The sequence below is a fragment of the Anser brachyrhynchus genome, assembly GCF_964034855.1.
Source record: "Anser brachyrhynchus genome assembly, chromosome: 11".
Taxonomy (NCBI): Eukaryota; Metazoa; Chordata; class Aves; order Anseriformes; family Anatidae; genus Anser; species Anser brachyrhynchus.
Window position 1 is genome coordinate 3,691,375 of NC_137706.1, and position 18,921 is coordinate 3,710,295.

At 35.2% G+C, this 18,921-nt stretch overlaps 1 protein-coding gene across 2 annotated transcripts in view; it reads right to left on the reverse strand.

The window, feature by feature from the left end:
• Window positions 1-1,977: 1,977 nt before the first annotated feature.
• NEDD4 (NEDD4 E3 ubiquitin protein ligase) overlaps window positions 1,978-18,921 on the reverse strand; it is a 56,268-nt gene continuing 39,324 nt past the window's right edge. For both annotated transcript variants that reach the window (XM_080551723.1, XM_080551722.1), the window contains 18 exons: window positions 18,514-18,579; window positions 17,760-17,879; window positions 17,124-17,330; window positions 15,894-15,971; window positions 15,586-15,640; window positions 15,437-15,495; window positions 14,571-14,636; window positions 12,574-12,803; window positions 11,834-11,955; window positions 11,668-11,738; window positions 9,959-10,054; window positions 8,796-8,869; window positions 8,597-8,657; window positions 7,964-8,023; window positions 7,750-7,857; window positions 7,058-7,154; window positions 3,843-3,915; window positions 1,978-3,766 (listed from right to left, as the gene is read on the reverse strand). In XM_080551723.1, coding sequence (XP_080407849.1) covers window positions 3,664-3,766; window positions 3,843-3,915; window positions 7,058-7,154; window positions 7,750-7,857; window positions 7,964-8,023; window positions 8,597-8,657; window positions 8,796-8,869; window positions 9,959-10,054; window positions 11,668-11,738; window positions 11,834-11,955; window positions 12,574-12,803; window positions 14,571-14,636; window positions 15,437-15,495; window positions 15,586-15,640; window positions 15,894-15,971; window positions 17,124-17,330; window positions 17,760-17,879; window positions 18,514-18,579 — 1,746 coding nt within the window. In that variant the 3' untranslated portion in view covers window positions 1,978-3,663. The remainder of the gene's footprint in view (window positions 3,767-3,842; window positions 3,916-7,057; window positions 7,155-7,749; window positions 7,858-7,963; window positions 8,024-8,596; window positions 8,658-8,795; window positions 8,870-9,958; window positions 10,055-11,667; window positions 11,739-11,833; window positions 11,956-12,573; window positions 12,804-14,570; window positions 14,637-15,436; window positions 15,496-15,585; window positions 15,641-15,893; window positions 15,972-17,123; window positions 17,331-17,759; window positions 17,880-18,513; window positions 18,580-18,921) is intronic.

Below are 18,921 nucleotides of genomic sequence, written 5' to 3' on the forward strand. Positions count from 1 at the left end.
TCTTCATCAAATCCACACAAAATCTCTTTGTAAATATCAACACTATATACTTTTATCAATGGATTGGTACATTCAGCTCAAACCTACCTGGGAAATTTTTTCTACCTATCATCTGGCACTGTTAGGTGTTACAAGTAATGGAATTGTTAACAAAGGTGGTGAACACAAGGAAGCAGTTTAGGTCTAATCTGTAATGCTCTGCTAAGGGGGCTGCAGCTGGCACACAGACCCATACCTGTTAGTGTTTCTGGTGACAAAATTTCAGAAGCGTTCACAGTAGTATCTTTAGAGTTACCCTCCAAAAATCTGAGTGCATGTTTCAGGGAACATGGATGTGTCAAAATACAAGTACAAAGGGACATGCAGCTGATGCAGCACAGCATTGCCCTGGTTGGTCAATCCAGCACCTGTTTGTTTCTGCCCTCCCCTCCTCCAGAAACCTCCCAGATTCCTTGCATCCCCATGTGCTGGCCTTCTGGCAGAGGTTAGAGAACTTAGTCTCCTGTAAAAGCCACGGTTTGCAATCTTAGGACGCCATGAGATGCTTCAAGACAACCCTACCCACTTCCTTATGACAATTGGGTGACCTAGACCAACTCTTCACCAGGACATTATTACCCATAGTGGTGTCTTTTCTGATCGAGAACACAAGGCTCTGTAGCAGCAGCCTCTTGTCCTTTCTGAAGATCTCCATGCATCCAAGCACTTGCAGCCATATGAACTGTCACATCGTTCCTTGTTTTTATCTTGTGCCTGCATTCCCCTGGTCTCCCCCCGGCTACCTGCACTTGTGTTCAGGCACCAGAGTTGGGTTGCCTTCAGCCTGTGGCGTCCTCCAGAAGGGCTGTGTCCCACCACCCTGCCCCAGTACTGCCCCATCATTGATCCTGTTCTCACACTTAACAGGCTGTTATTACCATTCCCCAACAAACCTACTTTAAAGCCTGCAGCAGGGGACTCTTCACCTTCTGTCACCCACCACTTATCGGTGTGAACACTTGGTTCAGGCCCAGCTGGTTACAAACCCTCCCCTAACATCACTTGTTCCTTTCTTAGTCTGTAACAGCACCAAAATAATTCTGAAAATTCATACCTTAGGGTGGAGAAAAAGCCTTTCTTCTGCTGCCAGAAGTCACAAGCTTCCAGCTTTGCCCAACTTGGGAATCTCCATCCAGAACCTGCCCACCTATGACTTCCAGCTGCCCCTTCTTACTCTCACTGCATGGTTTGATCATCTGCCTCCACAAGGTCTTTGTGAAGATCCTGGTGACGTCCTGCTCTTCATCCTCCCTGATGCTGTAAAAGTCTGCTTACTTCTCCTGTAGCTCTTTCATTGGGCAGCTCAGCACCTTGCCCACAGCACAGCTCCTGTGGTTAAGGCCAGCGAGTCCTCAGCTCCCAGAAGAGGCACCAGACACTCCATAGCAGCAGCATCCTTCCCCACGAGCTCCCTCCCTCTGGCACACCGGGGTGCTTTCCATAGCTGGCATTGGAGACCATGCCCTGTGGCACATCCCCACCACTACTGGGCAGTCCATGTTGTTTAGGACCAAAGTTTTGGGCCCTTTTCTTTGCCCTGCTGCATTCACCACTGATGTCTGTCAGCTGTGTGCTTGTCACCAGCTGAGAAGGGTGTTCCCACAGCAGGTGAACAGGGCCAGACAATCAGCTGGAGTTTCTGTGGGGAATCCACCTTTGCCTCTCTGCTGTGTAGTGTTTCTAGGCTGACAATACAATGAAGGCTTGCAGTTAGCTACAGTTTTTATAAAAACATTTCTTTAATTTTTCAAAGATTGCATGGCAGGGAGCAGAATACAAGGAAACACTGTTTCTGCACCTCAACAGCTACATAAATGCAGTACTTCGTTATGGTGGAACTAGTGCCCATAATGTCAGTACTAAAAAAAAAAAAATAAATCAATCAATTCATATTAGTTCAAGACTAGTGACTTGCACTTCAAATAACCAAGCCACAACTTATTAGAATAAACTTTTATTTACTGCTCTCAGGATCCTTATTTTATACTTTAAAGTATGCAACAAATACTGCTACATTCAAATCTATACAGATTTACTGATATATCATTCATGTTTTTACAAAACTGCATATAGATTTGGGAAATCTGTATAAGTTACCTCTATTTACATGTAGTATTCTCAGCTCTAACAACCTAGTCAAAGAATAAAACAAAGTGGGATTTTAAATATCCCGTAAGACCCATTACTTTTGTTACATAATTTACATATTTTTTAATAGAGATGTGCTACACGTCCTTCTTGCATATTTGTAAAGACTGTGACTAAACAGAAATTTGCTGGCCAAAGCTAGATACTGTCATATCCTCAGATCATATTGGTAACAAAATGTTCAAACTAGAGCAAGACAGGTATATAATTTTTTTCTTTTAGAACCAAGTTGGCAATTCATTTTAACCAGCACTTGCTCAAAAAAAAAGTTAAAATTAATACAAAAAATTACATTTACAAAAGAAATCAAACTGATATTTATATGACAAATTGATCTACAATAAATTGCACATTGTTGGTTATGACTTTGGTTATACTGTATTAACAAGTTTGGTTTCTAGACTAACAGTGGAGAAAAAATATAAAAACGTAGCTATAGAAACTAGCATAACCTGTAAACATATTACAGAACCAAATTCTGCCCCTGGTTACATGTGCATAACCGCTGTACAGTTCTGAGAAGTTTGCACATATCAGACTGCTGAACTTGGCCCAGAAAACCCTGTAAACATGTTCTTTATTGTTATGTAGTGCAATACTGCAAGAATGGATAATAAAGGCCTCTAACTACCAGTAACTAATACTCTGTGATACTCATAAAAATTTTGCTTTAAGATTAGTTTGTTGCAAAAAGGCTGAATTGAAAACATCCATCACTGAACTACAAATTTATCCAAAAAAAGTGATGAACACTCAATAAATCAATGACAGTATACAAATTCAGACAAAAAAAGGATATAATTTCTCATTACAAATCAGACTTATGCTGCTTGTGTCTTATAAAAATTCCTGATTTTGTTACAGTTTTAACAACAGCAAGATAGAAACACATTTTTAAAAAAATGTGTAAGCAAGTCAATGTTCTGCAAACTGATGGCTGATGATGCAAATAAATGCTTTACAATGTTTTACCTAATATGCTGAATTATAAGGTGCTTTGGACAGATCTGTAGCAAACAGCCTGAAGCAGCACAGATGATGATATTGCAGTACACAAAGTGTGTGTGTGTATTTTTAACTGATTAATAATTTCAGTTGTTTCTCTTAAAGCAGCAATTCAAATTTACAACCTCTGCAAAGATTTCTTCACAGTTTTACTTCAGTAGTTTACTGCAGGACAGTCTGTCAAATACTGTAAGAGGCAACTGCTTAAAAACACTTTAGTTTTTGACTTACTTGGTACTGGCCCATCCAATGTATATATTGTAGTTATCAGCAAAGTACGCAAAACTGTGGAAATGGCAATATGCATTTTCGAAAGTTAGTGAATTTTTTAATACTTATTTTACAAGTGATATTATGAAGATTTAATATCCATGTGGCTAAATACAACGGTAGTCCCTGGAAAATTCAAATCTGTTTGTAAACCCTTGAAATGAAGTTGCAGCACTGGACCGATAAAATTTTTGTCTGTGGTTAATCAACCCCATCAAAACCCTGAGTATTTTCAATCGCTAGAAGAAGTTTATCCCATAAATCTTCAAAGGAGTCATAAGGAGGCAAATCCAAGCGATTAAAGCTGAAAAACAGAAGAAAACTCTTAAATATTTTTATCACTAACTTAAGGACATAGTTTACCTAAATTAAATACTCACCAGGTATGAGCTCTTGGCAGTTTTTCCGGGGTACCCCACTGTTCAACTGTAAACAATTGTGGTCCATTTGAACCTGCAGGGAAGAATACTTCAATTCTCACCTAATTTCTTAATCATTAGAAATTCAAATTATGAAATATATTGTTCTTTTGTCATCCAATTCTGACTTTAGTACAGGAGCTACCTGTATGAATCAAATACAGCGTATACAGTGGTCATCAATCCCAATTTACTGATACTTTTAATTATTTCTTGCTACATCTTATTTTCAAGAGACTTTTACACCTTAGACTTCAAAGTCTAAGAGCTAAAAGCATATGTATAGTATCTAGCATTGAAAATTTTATACAGAAGTTCTATAAATAAGTTTTTATAATTTTTTTTTCATGTAAAAATTTAGACATGTTTATCACAAAGTGCCAAGCTTTAAAACCTGGCAGAAATTATTCACTATCTACCTTTACCTAGGCAACAACAGAGCCAAGTAACTGAGAACTTTCTGAAATGCAGTGACCATACATGTAACTCCAGAGATGTAGATAAGCACCTGAGAGAACTTGTGGCTAGCAGCTGCAGCTCCTGCTACACCTGTGTCTTCAGCAACTGTCTTACAGCATGTCATAACTGAAAGTTTCTTGAATCTATCAACCAGCCCCAAGTGAATACAAAGGGTATTTTGTAACCACTTCCTTAAGACGTTGAGAGCATTTGTGTGTCTCAAAAAAGACTGTGTAATACAAAATCACTGTTTTGCCAGAGAACAGGAGATGATCTCTGATGTTGGGTGCTATTCTACAAGGAGACCACCAATACGAATAGGAAGCTCCGAAGAAGGAGCAGCTCTCTGCCTCTAAAATGAAAAATGTGAAATATGTTTCAGATGAGTAGTAGTAATGACAGCTGATGTATACGGCTAAAGGTACTCTACACAACACCTACAAAATTATTTTGGTTGTAGAATTCTGATAGTCACCTTTCCTTTTTTCATGACTCCTCCAAAAATTTTTTTGACTATACAAGTTACAATCGGCAGTTCAAAAAGATTTCCTTTGTGGTTTTATGGAGAAATGAAAAAACAAGTGTATACATATTCATAATAAAATTAAATGATAATGCTAATAACAAATATGCACAGTATACCATTAACAAATAATACGACTGCACACAAAGTTGCAGAAGTAGATTTGGAAGATATTAGCCAACACATATTAAAAAAAAAAACACCAGACGATACATCCCCAAAGTGAAAATAAAACAAGAAGAGGAGAAAATCCTCCCACTACTATTAGCATACACAAAAAGGCAGGAAATAGCAAACAGTGCGCAGAAACTACACTATGTACAAGTTTAGTGAAAGAATTTGACAGATGAGAGCAGACACTGAGCACTTCATCCTAAAATATCGAGTGGGACGGACAGATGAGTAGTTGTGGGAATACTTCCAGCTCCATGGTTGTTCAGCACAAAGGGCTGGTTAGAAAAGGCAACTAGAAAGCAAGCCCAGAAGAAGGATGAAGCAGAGAAACAGCTTTATACCTGGCAATGCATTCTACTATGCAAGACGAAGATGAAACTTCCTTTTTACAGCTACGTGGGAGTAAGCCTGTATTTTAGCTGTCCAACTAATAAACTAATGGCTGACAAGGCAGAACGGGGGCAAAGACAAGAAACACAAACAAGAAAGCCCCATCTGTTTTGTTCCCCAGTTCTCAAATTTCGGTCGATTAGCACTCCTTTTTTATGAGCAGAAATCCCTCTCTTGACCACAAGAGGGAGATGTGCCGCTAGGAAGCAAGCCCCAAGAAACGCAGCCCAGACGTGGGGAGCAGGAACCAAAGTGGCAGCCCGGCAGCAGCAAAAAGCCACGTACCAACACGGAGCGCTGAAGAACCACCTACAGTTCTTCAAATACAAGCAGGTACTGGAAATGTGATTGTGCTCAATACTGGGGTTTTGTGAGGATGGCATGCTGAACACAGTAAAGCAGAAATAACTGTAAAAGAAAGAAACAAAAAGCACTGTGCAAGACAACTGCTCATTGAATTTTTCATCAGGAGTGAACAGAACTAGAGAAATGCCAGAAGACTGCCTAAGGATATCCCAATCCCTGGGCAGCAGGGAGCTAAGAGCTTCAACAGTTTCTTTCCATATATCATTCCTTAATTCCACCTCTGGCAGTATTTTTAGATAAATAAAAAAAATCCCAGAGGCAGCAGAATTTTGATCAAGTTCCATTGTGATAAACACGTACTGCAGCTCCAGCAGTACCATAGATCAGGTGCAACAGCAGACACGTCTCAAGTCTGCTGCAGAAACTGTCCTTCTTATCGGAACTCACAAGTCATTCACTGATGGAATGGAAAAAGAGGTAAACCAAGTATTTAAGATGAAAATGATGACAGGGTGAAATGGGGAAGGTGAAATAACGGCTGGTATTTGTTCATAATTCTGCTGTTTCATAAATCACTGTCTTGTTTACAAAGAAGGAAATGTTTATTCAATGTTCACTCATTTGCATTCACATTTTAGCCTTAATAAAGTAGTCTAGCAGAAAACATAGTAGCTGATGGCAGTTGAAAACAGATTTCCCAGAAGCAAAAACATCCCCACCCTTTATGGGCTGTCCTATCTGCTTGCCCACAGTCTTACCACAGTGGGCTTTCTGGCTTTGCTATTAAAGTCTACTCCCCACGGCCATCTGCTTGTTCCACCCTCCCTATGGTAGGTTCGCTACTTCTCCTTTGGCTTTATGTTTAACCCATGTCATTTCAGTAGTCCAATTCACAGTATATCCTTACAAACAATTGTATCTAAGTGCAGCTTGTGGGCAGGTAAAAGCAGTTAGGGAACTCAAGAATCTGCAGTTAACTGCTGATGCCAGCGTCTTTGCACCTTATGCAACAGAATCTTCTTCAAGCTGAATAAAGTGTTAAACAGGGATTTTTGCAGCTCTTTAGACCTTCAAAATCTAGATTCATTGGAAAAGTCCTATACATTTAAAAACTCTGAAGAAGAGAATTAAAATGAAGTATTTCTAACACATGGGAAATGTGTGTGTGATCTAAGTGAGTCTTTGCTAACTTTTCTTCTTATACCTGTCAGAATACATTCATTTTAAAGCAGAAATCAAAAAAGAAATGTTTAATGACAAATATTGTGAAAACTTCAGTATCATGTTTTGTTAATTAACTGTGAACACAATCGTATGTACTCACCATACAGCTCAGCAAACCCATTCATAGGTACACGTGATGTGCCAGTAACAAATTGCAGTAATCTTATTCTCTTTTCAGAGTCCATCATTAAGACTGCCTATGTACGATAATTAAAATTAAAGATTTAGTTGAGGTTTAAATTATGATTTTACATAGAAGATTTTTTCTTTATTTTACATATATATAAGAATATATGTATATATATAATGATGTCGTCTACTTCTTTGCCTATTGCTAAAAGCCATTAAGTCAATTTTTAATGGCACTAATGAGAACACGGTTGCTCATTTTGCAAGCTGTAAAATACTTCCCTTGAAGATTCTGCCTCTATATTTTTTTAAGTTTCTTGATGTTATGAACTAGCAGCCAAATTCCTGTTTTATCAAACAGAAGACTTTAATGCCTCCTTAGTATAGCAATGCCACAGAAAACTACACAAAAATATTCAACCCCAGACTTTTTTTTTTTTTTTTTTTTGGAAAAGGTAAGTTATCAGTAGCTTATTATATTCTTACTGTGCATCTCATATATGGTTTTCTTACCAACTTTCTCAGGAGTTTTAGTGTACAAATATTTACCTAACTACTGGTGAATCACATGATAACCTAACATAGCTGAAAGCTGAAAAGCAGCAGCTTTTGAACAGGTTTTCTTGTTAAAATAAAAAAAAAAAAAAAAGAATTTCATGATACCTTCCAGAACCATTGTATTACTTGATGGTTTACGCTGTAGCCATTTTTGTATTTTGTATGTAGTTTCCAATCAGCCACATCCACATCTCCCAGTCCACACATTAACAACTACATAAATAGGAAAAAAAAAAACAAAAACAATCAAACCAAGGAAAGTGTAAGTCAGTAACATTAACTTCCAGCATATTTGTTTTCCTTTCCATGATATACTTACCTCCAGCTCATTTTCATCAAAAATTTTAATCAGATCCTGAGGTATTAGTTCAAAAAAGCCCTAAAAAAGGTGAAGGAAGTTTTTAAAATCAAGTTAACAATATTTAAGCAGCTCCGTTTACTAAGAATTATATTTTAGTTATAGTAAATAGAGTCTAGGCTTATGTTTATCAAATACAGATCTTTGGACACCAGCAATCCCCTGTGTGATTATAGTACACTTAATTCTGACATATTTCACATTTCTTTACTGTGCTCCACTCAATGGTGAACATACAACTTTGAAAGTCATATATGTAATATTACTTATACAAATATGGATAAGCCAACTAGTTTAATTTAATCCTATTAGTCTGATCTCATTTTTATTTTTTCAGAATTCATTAAATAATTTGCACTACTGCTAAAGCTGTCAGCCAGGATTGAGTAATAAGCCAACTTTTCAATATGAATTAAACAATTCAGTAAACATTTATCAAAATTACTTAAGACTGAGAAAATTCAAAAAGCGCCACTGCCTTTTTTATACCTGTAACAAAGCTATCCGTGGGTCTTTACGATGTCATTCTAACAAATTTTTCTTAAGATTACATGCAACAAATTCTAAAAATGTCTTTTGTATTTAAAATTATACCTCTTTAAAGGCTGCCATTTGTTTCTGTACTCTGCTCACAAATCTCCACTGTATTACAAGACTGTAAAAAAAATTGAACATTTTAAATAAAAACAATTTATACACAAAACAACTTGATTTTGTTACTATAGCCAACACATAACCCCAATTATCAGAGGGGCTATCCAGGAAGATATATTGCACAGTGACCACTACTTACTGAATATAGTCTCTCTTGTTCTTGTTGGTGACAACTATTTCTGATCCACCACTTTTCAGTTCATGTTGATGGGTCTAAATTTGGTACATAGAATTAGCCTTTTATGAGATACATACATAACAATTCATGCATTAATATTAGGTAATTTAGGTAACTTTGAATACAGAATTTGAAATCTATGAGAAACAGAACCTGTTTCACAGGTCGCTTGAATAAATGGATTTTTTTTTCCTAATGTATTATTCAGGGACACCAGACTACAGTGTGGCGATGCTGATTTTCTTAGACCTGCTCCAGTGATTGGAGCTGCTCTTAAATTTGTACACAGGTTTTCAGTAGTGCTGGCTTCACTAACTGCACATCCAATTACCAGGCCTTTTTTCCAAATTTCCAGGAAAAACACTTACAGAACAGTTCCAGCCATTGCTCCAGTAAATAAGTGAATCTATATGCATATCAGTTACTTAATGATTCATACCACCAGCACCTCAGTAGACAAATACCTGATTTTCCTATTTATTACAAATGCACTTTTTCATGCTCCTACTTAGGATCTACTTTAGTTATACAAGACCGCAAAGGCTTATTATCCTACTTAAATCTCACTGGCACCTGTAAGTTGGAAATATCTATGGTATTTCTATGTGACCTGCATCTCAGACAACATTCTACATAACACTAAACTGGTTTATTCCATAGTTATCTTGTACAGCTTAAAACAAACAAACAAAAAACCCCACCCACACTATTATTACCTCTGAGGGAAATTTACAACTCCAGTCATTTCCAAAAGGGCACATACTTTCAGTGAATCATGTAAGAACAATCTATCCCCTAGGTTAAGTAATGGGTATATGGATATTTTAGTCTTAGTTGCATTCACAGCAACAGCTAGCTACATTTCAACGCAAGTATTAAGAAAAAAGCATAAGCAATTGTTTTTAAGGCTGTGCTTATTCCCAAGTCACGTCACTGCCAGACTAACAAAGCACTGAATGAGTATGTGCCAGCTAAAGGAAGAAGCTGAGTAAACAAACCAACATGACTGAATGATGGATATTTTTTTTAAGGTGTTCTTAATACCATAAAGATTAAATCAGCTAATTTCACAGGTCAAATGTTTTGTTTCATTTGTCTATTCTGCTTAACATAAGCATACTAACCTGTCCAAAAAGTTCTTCATCAACTATAAATCTAAGGTCCAGCTCTGCTGGATCATTTTCAAGAATCCATCTCAGAGAATTGTAATATTCACTATCCTAAAAGAGAAAATTGCAAGTTTAATGAATTAATACAGAAGATTTATCTGAAGTAGACACAGCAAAAATCAGTGTTTCTTGAACTAATACCAACTGGATTAAAAAACTTCTCGTCTTTTGCAGACCAAGTGCAATAGTGATTTCATTATATTTAACTGTCAAAGCCAACAACAAATACTTCCCTACTGAAGGGAGAAGAATTATGTTTCAAGGACCTTGAAAAGCAGATATATTGGAAAGCTTCTAGCAATAAATCCTCAACAGAATAGTGTATAGCTTAAAATTTGGGGAAAAAATGTTTAATAAGAACATATTTAATTGCATTTTATATATGACAAACATTTTCCAAGCATAAACTATAGATCAGATTTTCTCCTGTTTCTTTCATTTACTATCGTCAATATTCTCATGGGGACATGACAAGCTAGAACATAACATTCCCTTTCCAGATACGGTACTACATGGGGTCTGGTCTTTTGCATTAGGAAAAGCTTCTGTTTCAAGAAGCACAGATGTACAGGACAATGATGGGAAACCTTTCAGTGTTTGGTGTCAGGTTTAGTTTTAAAATAACTATGCCAGTCTAACTACTTTGGTGCCAAAAGGTGGCACTAGTACGAATGGTGTTCCAGCATAGGCCTTTGAAGAGGCCTATGAGGTTTACAAACTGATGTAATGCCTAGCTGGTACCTGGGTATTTATTTTACACATATTTGAGCTCACGTCTTCTACAGCTCTGATGTAGGCATTCCTGCTACAGTACAGCTAGCTCATCAAAGAACAACGGCCAAATAAAAAGAAATTCCATCAGGATTCAAACTGGATGCACAAGCTAGTAATTCTGAAAAAGGCTGCTCAAATTTAAGTATGAGAGGAGTGCTGTCAGTTTGACAATGATTCTATTTAATCATTAATGTCTCAACCTCAGGAATTGTTGAGAAATATACTTAGTTGGTTAGTTATTAAAACACAATAACTTGCGCTTCTTAAAAGCACAGTTACTGTAAGCATCAGGAACAAAGAATGGAACAAATAAATACTTGTTTCCTTTACCAGAAAGTAACTGCTCAAATTTAAGTAACAGATTAAAGAGATTTAATAGAAAAATCACTCTGCCACAGCTGCTCCAGGTAAGAACCATTATCAGGGAAACAAACAAACAAAACTTAGCAAAAGGCTGTTTCCTCTGAAAATAGTATACTGAATTACTAATAAATATTTTCAACCTCTGGAAGTTTAAGTAATATGTTTCTGTTTAATAATCAAAATACACAAACTAATTTAAAAAACACAGTGGCACAGGGATCCCAGAGATGTTAGTATTTATATTTAATTCTAAGAATCTTACTGTCAAAAATATGTTTAGAAACATCATAAAAAGTTTAGCATCAAGTTTTCAATACAGCATAACTGACAGAACAGAGTTTAGGTCTGTCTGTTTTTTGCATTGAATGTTTTAATTCCTATGCAACTTAGTTTTATTAAGGCTGTATCCTAAAATTTCCTTGAATTGTACACTTTCAACCTTCACAATGTCATTAATGTTATATAGGAAAAACTTAACATGAAAACCTAACATGTAACATAACATATGAGAGAGGTAAATTACATACCACAGACTCCATATCATGAAGTGTTATTGGTTTTTGTAGCATCATCTTGTAAAAAGGACGAATAAAAAAGGCTTTAAAGAAGAACAAATAAATTGAACAGTATGTAACAAAATTCAATATGTGCACAATATTAATCTAAACATCATTATATAAAATAAATACTAACCATCCAAAAGTTTGCCGTGGTAAACAGCCATTCCAGCTACTCGACCTATAAACTTGAAATATGAGAGATGATCTTCATTGCAGAGTCCAGAGTTTGGGTTGATCTGCAGAGTATAGTTATCTCTGAAGTTGAGGGAAGCAGCAGGAAAGAGAAACAAAAACACAAATTTTTGTACTATTAGAATGGTCCCACATCAGAAGATCTGAAAGATATCATTAATTAAATCAGATATAACTTTTCACGAAGTTAAAGAAAAAAAAGTATTTGGATTAGGAAATCACTAACCTAATAATTAACTAATACTCAATGGAAGATTCTATTAGCTTAGCAGAAGTAACAGTTTTTAAACACCACAAACTACCTTTGAAAGTTAGAGATACATCAAAGAGAAGTGCTTAACTCCGATTAATTTTAACGGAGTTAGAATAATATTCTCAGCATTATCTATTAAATATTGGCTCTTTGTAGTGTAAGTACTGGATGGTTGCAGGTGTACCTTTGTCTATGTAAAGATGACATGGCTTACTGCTGAAAAAAATACTGATATTGTTTCCATAATATTCTTCTGGCAAGCTAAGAACTAGTTACAGAGTATTTCAGTTATTATCAACTAAACCCTCACATGGTTTAGGAGGGAGAAGAAAGGAGAAAAAAAAAGTAATTCAATTCTCAAAGTACACAGGAGAAAAAGAATCGATCTCCTTAACTTAATTCAAGTCTTCTGGACCTGCATTACTTACGTAGCTGAATATTCAAACAATCCATAATAAGGATTAAACATTTCCTTAGAGAGAAGGAAGAACCATTCCCTGGCCACTCCTCCATAGTCTAAACCTTTTTCACCATCAAATTCAATCCAGAGTCTTGCTTTAAGGAAATCTGCTCTCTTTACAGCTATAATTCTTCTATAAGAATCCTCAAGGATTGTTGTGCGATGAATTTTCATTTCAAATCTGTTTGGAATATCACTCTAAAAAATAAGAAACAAAAAGAAATAAGAAAACAGAATGATAGGACAAAAAAGTATTCCTACAATATTAAAAGAAAAATCAACCTACTTAGAATTTGAAGTCACAGGAACAAGCCACAAGGTTTCTATTTACTTTCATATATGAAAACGTTTAAACAAAGAAATATCCAAGGAGCTCATAAGTTGCTGCTGCGCTTTCAGAGCAAGTCCCCTATAAACCTGGGATAAAACTTTGCTGAAGTATTAAATCATTACATGAGAACAGAATATATTCTTGATTTCACCTGTTTTCAGCCAGTTTACTTCAGCAATTACTTTAGGCAAAATTCAGAAATTCATAAAAATGGAAGAAAGTTTCAACCCATTTTGCCAGATGACAATGATGCAATGAAACTCAATATATTTCAGATTTCAAAGAACTAGTCATATGTTGCATGGAAATAATGGATTTCTAAATGCAGAATTGCCCAAATTAGGGGGAAAAAAATGGAATGCTGCCTTTAAATCTAATGCTTGTTTATATCCAAAACTAGCTTGGTCCAAGATGCAAACAAAAAATAATTAATTTGGGGTGATTAGAGTGCATTGACATTTTCTAAACTGCAAAATACTGTACAATACTATATACCAAATTTACAAAGTGGCTGAAATACACAGGTCTTTTTCATTATGTCAGAAAGCAAAAGAGTACAAACATCTTATTTTGAGTTGCAAATCAGTGTTTCAGAAAAGAACTTCAGAGAATAGTAAAATTAATTTCTAAACCTAAATGTAACTGATTAAAATAGTATTCAATAAGTCAATCTCAATTTAAACCAACCTATTACTTTAATTACCATTTAGATAGTTGTGAATGCTTAAGAGGCAATCGTAATGTACGGTTTACAATCTACACATGTATTTCTTAAATTGCTACAATTATATTGTAGGCACAAGCTGTCTATCACTTCTCAGATTAGGGTAATAACATTTGAATAGATGGTAAGCTTGTTTTAACTATGAACACAAAAAAATTAGATGTGTATGTAATTACATACAATTTACAAGTCAGCTCAAAATGCATATGTTTCAGAAAGGCTAGAGACAAATTTGGTAGTTAAGAGGTGAAATACAGGTCTAAACTCAAAGGCTATTATTTTACATAAATACAAAATTATATAATATCTATAATATTATATAAATATAAAAAAAATACAATATATAAAATAACACCCAAGGATACTGAATTGAATGGCAATTGTGCAGAGATGTATTGTTATCTGGATATCCAGATGCTAAGTGTTATAAATATACTTGTCACTGCCAGTTTAAGAAGAACTTGCAAATGAGATTTATAAATTTAAGATTTTAAGGCTCTAACAATTTATTAGTCATCTAGCCTGATCAGATTTCTATCTGGACAGTTTAAAATCTATTTAGAGAATTTCTATTTCCATATTTTGACTTCCAAAACTATTATATGCTGTATCAGTGATTTCCCAATTTTTCTGCTGACAGGCTACTTCTAGGCTAACTTTTTAACCTTTTAAAATTTCTGCTTTTCAATTAGATTGCTTTCAGTCTCATGGCTCCATAGTTAAAAACCTGTTAGATTAAACACTAATTGTAATCAAGTTGTTGCTTCATAAGTGTATTTGCAATCAGAAAGTCCTAACATTCTCTAAGCAGGTTAGAGAAATACAATTTATTTTTACTGTAACCTAAGCTTTCCTATGTTTAGGGGCACACATTTATTAACCTGCTGCTAGACTGCTGCTGATTACTAACCTGTTTCTTCAATTTCTTTCTGAAGAACTCATATTTCCGCTTATAATCTCTGGAGTAAGGCACAGCCTTCGGAAAAAAAAAAGTGAAGAAAAAAACTGAAAAACTGCTTTAGATACTCTAACAATTAATGTAAGAAACCAGTCTACATTTGTAAAACATACAAAATATGTTTAAGTTATGAGAAAACAAGAATACATATTTTTACTAAGTATGAAGGGTATTTTCAATGTATCAATCTATGGACAACTCAAAACATCTGAAATGAAAAGTACTGCTTTGATCAAAACATTTGTTCTATCAGTTCCACAGATTTTATTCTGTACTTCACTATTAACTGATGTAACTTATTAAAATCATTGATTTGCCCAGATCAAAATGCCTAAATGTCTGGTGACTTATATAACACACAATCTTTCCTTGCTGTATCATGAGAAACCTGGCTACAAACACCTCTATTTTCCACGGACAGAGAAGGTTGTTTACATATGTGGGCTATTAATAAACACAGATATCAGTTGAACACTAAAACCCATCTATAATTATAATGTGTACCATCTTTGCAATTAATCCTGGTAATTTTGCACTTCAGATTAAGTATCAAGGCTAGATAATTATTTTTCCCTTGGAAATTAGTTTCATTCCTTTTAAAGCCATTTTCTTTTTGAAATGATTTTTATTTCTGGCATTTAAAGACCACTTCCACAGAAAGCCTTTTGAACAGTCTTTCAAGAAATAAAAATGCCTTGTTCAAATACCGTGCAAGTTTTGTCTTCTAGACCAGGGTACCTGATAAATGATGAGAGTTTGTTTGGATTCTATTACACAGTTTTCAAGAGTATGATTGAAGCTACACAAACAGAACTTACTGGTCCAGTTATTGCCACATTCTGCAGTCGAGGATCCTCCCATTGTGTTTTCTTTGTATCTGCAAGGTATTTCATAATTTGTTACACTAATTTAGATAACATTAACTAATAAAATTATGAGTGGTAGGAGAACAGTACATTGTACATACTGTGGTTTATGAAGAATACTCTTCCATCTGTGTGAGTTCTCTCTTCCCAACCTGGCTATAAAAAGGAGACACTTTTAATGTAAATTTCTAACCATACAGTTTGCATAGAACCCAAGGTGATCTGCAGTTTCGGGGATTCCCCCTGTCCCACACATCTATTCTCAACACTGGAATTCAAAATCTAGTTCTTTTGTTGTTGTTGTTTTTTAATGAAAAAAGCAGGCTGCATTTTTTCATGTACAAATTTTGATAGTGCTAGTTTAAACTAAATTGTTATACCTGCAAAACAAGTAAAATGGTTTACTTACTGGTAATGGCCCTAGATCTCCTGGATCTAAAGAAGTTTTTCTCCTCAGATGAGCAGGAATTTTCAGTCTTGGATCTTCCTTTGAAAGCAAAATAACAAGCATGTTAAAACTGGTTTGAGGTTTGTGTTGTTTTAATTTTGTTTTCCTCCTTGTTAATATTAATGTAAAGAATATGCCTAGTACCAACAAGATAATCGTTGCATATTCTACAGCTAGGCGATTCCTTGGGGATTCTCAGCCTTCTAGTACTTTACAATCATAATCTTTTACTCGAATTTATTCAAATTCTCTCACTTTTCTAAATATTAAAAACTCCCTCACTCAACTCAGTTTTTGTGTAATTGAGAAAATTCATCTTTCCAAAGGGTTTCTGGGACATTTTGTGCTTTTATGGTTCGTTTGTTGTTTTTTTTTTTTCATTTTGTGATTTGTGTTTTGGGGGGTGGGAGGAAAAATATTTGTATTAAGTGATGTCTTTCCATAATCCTGAAAAAAGTAACATTCACTTTGAATCAGTTTCATGTATTTCTTTATATTTCCCTTTCATCCAACAGTAATACTGACCTACTTTTCAAATGCTTAAGACAATCTAATAGCATTGACTAGTGGTATGCAGCGCCACTCCGTGGAACCATCGCTGTACAACACCCTCATCCATATTGCAGCTGCACCTGACCTGCTTCAAGAATTCACAGAAATTTGCATTGTGTGCTATACTGTGTGTGACAGGCTCAAGGTAATGGATTTCTTACTGGAAGATAAGTTTACAAATCTGATTTCTATGAACACTGCATATAAGCTATCACAGTTCGACAGCTATGATGGAAATGTCATTTAGGAGATGCATTACATCTGCAAAACTCATTCCCATACACGTTTTCCTCCTTCCAAGGTAAACTTTCAAGTGATAATACAGTCTGTAAAATTCATGATGTTCTACTCATGAAAAGTATGTTAAATGACTTTGCATTTTTGTCACAAATGCTCCTTAACAGAGACAACACAGCTATTTAGCCTGAATGTGAATTGTCAGCATCACAACACCATCTTTGCTGACAACAAATCATATTCACATTTGTAGTCTTTTTTTTTAAAAAAAAAAAAAAAAAAGGAAAGATGCCACCAATGAAATCTTGACACTGAAGAAATCCACACAATCTTGCTGAAAGTAGCAAAACTTTGAATTGAAAGGAACTAGGATTTTGGTCCATGAAAATAGTTTTCCATTACCCATGTTGTAGTTTTGGTATTGTGGTCAATAAAGAATGGTCTCCCATTGGGTGCATGTCGAACTTCCCAGCCTTTAGGGAGAAAACCTTGCTCCATTTCAGGCTGCTGATTAGAAGACTGTTGTGGTAAATCACTTGATGTTGCTTGTGTTTGTCTTGCTATAGAAGTACTTTGTGCAGTTGACAACTGACCTGCTTCCACAGCAATCTATGGACAAAAGACAAAAAACCATAAGCCGTTTAAGAGCAATGTATTTTTTCTGTTAAGGTACCAATGTTTCTTGACTCATGAAAGCAGTTGCATAAAGGAAATGCCAGACAGTACACAGATTTGTTTATCAACAACATTAACTAACAACCACAGACTATGCTACCAAAGATAAAGTTTTTCAGGCTTCTCCAACAGCTATCACACTCTAAAAGGCTTTCCTGGTACATTATTTGTAGAGTGACTTGCTGTAAGTATTACTGTCCCTAGCTCTAGTTGCATTCCCTCAGATATTTTATGTGGCGCTTTATCATTTTATGCCTTTCAAATATTTTATTTCAAAGAGATCTCTAAATTTTACTTCTCCTATGTCAGGTGTTTAAAAGGTTGCATGAGTGAAAACATTAAAAATTAGAAAACAGAAAGTACCTGTACAACTGGTTTTATCCAAGTAGTAGTTCTAGAATTGTGGTCTATATAGTATGACCTCCCTTTTTCATCTTGTCTTTCTTCCCAGCCTGGGGGTAATCCAGACGAAGTAGGCAGTAACTAAATATTAATGATAACAGAAGAACAACAGTTACAAAAACTATGAAACTGACTATGAAAAGGCTTTCCTCTACTGAATTAAACAACAACAACAAAAAGACAACAACAGTAGGCTTATGATTTACTATCAATTGGATAAAATGGAACAGAAGTACTTAAATACTTACTGAAGTATGAAGTGACCGAATCATTTTACTCATTTATTTTTAATTCAAGCTCCTCATCTAAAAGGATTAAAAGGATTCGTGGTTTAGGCATGGCTGATCCAGCCCAGTACTTCTGGCTATGAACTCATTGCAAGTTTGCAGTGTCACCATAAAAACATAATATAAGGATGGTGATACAGCTTTTATTATAAAGCAAGCAATTTTAAAAACAAAATGTCATGGGAGGATGACTTCCTTCTGCAAGCTCAATTCATGCACTAAACTAATGTTAAACTGAAAGCATGAAGTTGGAAGAAGGAAGCTTTACCAATGAACTACAATCTTGCTAGACTCTCATAATTGCAATTTATTCAGAACAGCTACCAGAAGGACATTATACATAGCTAACTTTTTTTTAGCTAAAAAAAAGTTTCACATCCTCCAACTTCTGTGCTACACAAGCCTGTGTTTTTTGGACAGTGACATACCACTGGATGTGCAGGTTGCTCTTCAACTCTGTATGTTTGCAGACTACCTCTTCTGCCAGAATGGTTCTTGAAGTAGGGGAGAGAAATGACATATTAGGTGTTATTATAACTTTAAGGATAACAGCAAACAGTCAACAAGGAATATCACACTTAAAATTATTATAGTTTTCATCTTCAACAAAGTGTCTGATTTGTTTTGAAAAATCTATTTAATATAACATTTTGTAAACTAATATAACATTACTAGAAATACTAAGTTCACAGTGTCTATTGTAACTTCAAAGAAAGTTTTTTAAAAAGGTTTGTGAAACTTCTGAAAACAATAGCCATTTTGGCATTTAAAACATTAGTTACTTGCAACCAGTTTTATTACAATTGAATTTACAATATAGAACTTAGTGCATTATC